Consider the following 3,343-nt stretch of genomic DNA (forward strand, 5'->3'; position numbering starts at 1 on the left):
TTTTCTGAATATTGAAACAGAACAGAAAATTATTAATGGTCATAAAGTGCATCCTAATCTTTGTACTGATATCACAAACTAACATATCAATATTTTTTTTGTGGAAAAAAATCATGGCCATAAATGAAGACTTGAGCATTAAAGACATCTAATAAACTGTCTTTTCCCAATGTCATTTAAGTCCTTCATTGTTTAATTTTCATTCATTTAATAAGTTTTATTAAGTACCTACAATATGCAGCAGAATAGTCATTGGTTATGAGCACAAACTATAGGTAAATCTTGTCTTCTCTTTCAGTTGCTTATTTGAACTTGCTTAGGTCACTTAGAATATGTAATCCTCTATTTTCTTATTTGTAAAAATGGGACAATAGGCAGGGGGCGGGGCGCAGCGGGTGCGCGCGGGCGCTGTCGCGGCGCAGCTCAGGGTCGCCATGGCGGAGGTGCAGCAACTCCGAGTGCAGGAGGCTGTGGACGCCGTGGTGAAAAGTGTGGAGAGAGAGAACATTCGGAAGAGGCAGGGCCTCCTGTCCCGGTGCAGTGCCAGCTGCTGTGAGGACAGCCAAGCATCTACGCAGCAGGTGAACCAGTGCATAGAGCGCTGCCATGCACCTCTAGCTCAAGCCCAGGCCTTGGTCACCAACGAGCTGGAGAGGTTCCAGGACCGCCTGGCCCGGTGCACCATGCACTGCAATGACAAAGCCAAAGACTCGATGGATGCAGGAAATAAGGAGGTGCAGGTGAAGCGACAGCTGGACAGCTGTGTGTCCAAGTGTGTGGATGACCACGTGCACCTCATCCCAACAATGACCAAGAAGATGAAAGAGTCTCTGTCGTCCATCGGGAAATAAAATTGTCTGCCAGTGACCATTGGGGCTGAGGGCAGGCTATTTAAGAGGAAGAATGGCAGTTTAGTATGTTTAGCAATGTTTATGGATGAGGAAAACTCAGGACACAGAAAGTTCCAGGCATATGCCTCTCACCGCCCGATACTGGTTCCATTACATCTGGATTTTAGAAGGTGAAGTGGAAAGAAGCTGGTGCTAAAATTTGGATAACAGATAGCACACAGGAGAATTCTAGCTCCTAAATGTTCGTGTGCAAGTGCTTGTTCTGGCAATAGAGATGCCCTCGTACCAAGGGCTTAGATTCCTATTACACAGACATCCAAGCTGGCAGCTTTCTTCAACCTGCTGGTAAAGTTTGAGGAGAGGTGTGTGTGTGTTGCCAAGCTCCTGTTTACCACAAGTGTCACCACACCACCTTGCATATGCTGTGAAACAAACCCCAGCGAACTAATAATTTAGAGGGAGGAAAAGGTTTCCTTCCCAGATCTTTATTTTGCTTGGTTTTGTCTTATGTGCAAGGGCACAACATGGATTTAAGATACAGGAGAGAGAATAATTTGAATAAGTTCTAAAGGTTCCTTGTATTTTCTGGCCATCATGATGGGAATGTCCTTTTCTTCAATACTGTCATTCTGGAAGCCCCTGAAGAAGCCAGGTGGTGTCACACTGTGTGTGGAAACAGCTTCCTTCACTGACTCCTGCAGCCAAGTGACACATCCCCATGAAGAGGGTTTGACAGTCACTTATATACCAGTAGCAGAGATTAAACAGTAAAATAGGAACTGTTGAGAAGTACTGGACTTGAGAAAACCTAGATTTCACAGAATGGAAGTCCAAACCCAGTATTACTCAGCCTCCTGAATTCACAGAGCCTTATAGAGGTAATCCCCTAACAACAAGGAGTCCTAAAAGTAAGCACCTTGTTATCAAATGCCATTTTTGCCTGGGACTTTGTAGTTCAGCGTTACTGGCCCAACATGTCACCTATCTTTTGGATAAGTACTATGTTGTATTTATACCAATTACTTGAAACAATGATATATACCTGTCTGTTTGCTGTGTCAAGCCTGCAATATATTTTCCAAGTGGTTTGGTTTTTAAATAAAGTTTCATTGTGTCCAAAAAAAAAAAAAAAAAAACATGGGACAATAAATAAAATCACTATTACAAACACTCAATGAGCTAATACAGGAAATAAATAGATGCACAATAAATATGTAGTATATGTTTATATAACTTCATACCCACATATATTGGTAAATATAGAATTCCAGAAATGATTTGAAAGCATGGGATATAGCAACGGCTTACACAGATACATTTTATCTTCATGTAACTTATATCTTGGTTAAAAAAAAAAAGACAGACAATAGGATCATATTGATATCATATCACTATTGATATCATTCTCTGTTCTTTTCTATATATTGGGGTTGGTTGGTAGTTTTTCAAGATAAGAATTTCTCTGTGTAGCCCTGGGTGTCCTGGAATTCACCCTGTAGCTTAGGCTGGCCTCAAACTCAAGAGATCCAAACCTGTCTCTGCCTCCTGAGTGCTGGGATTAAAGGTGTGCCCCACCACTACTAAGCCTATATTTGAAATTGTTTAATACATAATTGTTTCTGTTTTAAATTGCTATGCACCAACTCTTGCACTCAGTTTTGAACACAAAGACATATAGAAACAGTCTTCATTCTCCTATAGCTTGGCAGTATTTCTTGGTATGTTTATCAGAACATAAGGTTCAGGAATGGCAACAGATGGTAATAATAGGTTTATGGTCAAATGAAATTGGAAAACCTCAGGAGATAATGTCTAGATATATTAAAATTAAAAAGTTGTCATTGCTTGGGACTTCTTTTTTTATTCTTTTTTTAATATTTTTTTATTTTTAAATAAATTTATACATTCACTTATATCCCAGCTGTAGCCCTCTCCCTCTTTTCCTCCCAATCCTCCCCCTTCCTTCCTCATCTCCTCCCTGCCCCCTTCCGAGTCCACTGAGAGGGGGTGTCCTCCTCTCCTTTTGTCTTACCCTAGCTTATCAGGTATCTTCAGGATGGTTGCAATGTCCTTATCTGTGGCCTAGCAAGGCTGCTCCTTCCTCAGGGGGGAGGGTAAGCTCATGAGTTCATGTCAGAAACAGTTCCTCTCCCTCTTACTAGGGAACTCATTTGGATACTGAGCTACCATGGGCTATGTCTGAGCAGGGGTTGTAGGTTATAACCATGCAAGGTCCTTGGTTGGATAAACAGTCTCATAGAAGACCCCTGTGCTCAGATATATTTGGACCTTGTGAGGCTCCCTGTCCCCTCTAGGATATACTAATTCCTCCTTCCTTCATATGATTCCCTACATTCTGCCGAAGGCTTGGTTATGGGTCTCAGCATCTACTTTGATAAACTGCTAGGTAGAGTCTTTTAGGTGCCTTCTGTGGTAGGCTATTGTCCTGTTACTTGTTTTCTCCTATTTCCAATGACCATCTCCTTTGTCTT

General features: G+C 41.6%; 1 protein-coding gene across 1 annotated transcript; it reads left to right on the forward strand.

The window, feature by feature from the left end:
- The first annotated feature begins 388 nt into the window (after positions 1–388).
- LOC129689477 (protein FAM136A-like) lies at positions 389–851 on the forward strand. The gene has a single exon (XM_055624705.1). It carries the CDS (start codon positions 435–437, stop codon positions 849–851), a length of 417 nt encoding a protein of 138 aa, XP_055480680.1. The 5' UTR covers positions 389–434.
- Positions 852–3,343: the final 2,492 nt, after the last annotated feature.

This window comes from Psammomys obesus, unplaced genomic scaffold (assembly GCF_907164565.1).
Source record: "Psammomys obesus unplaced genomic scaffold, mPsaObe1.curated_primary_1811, whole genome shotgun sequence".
NCBI lineage: Eukaryota > Metazoa > Chordata > Mammalia > Rodentia > Muridae > Psammomys > Psammomys obesus.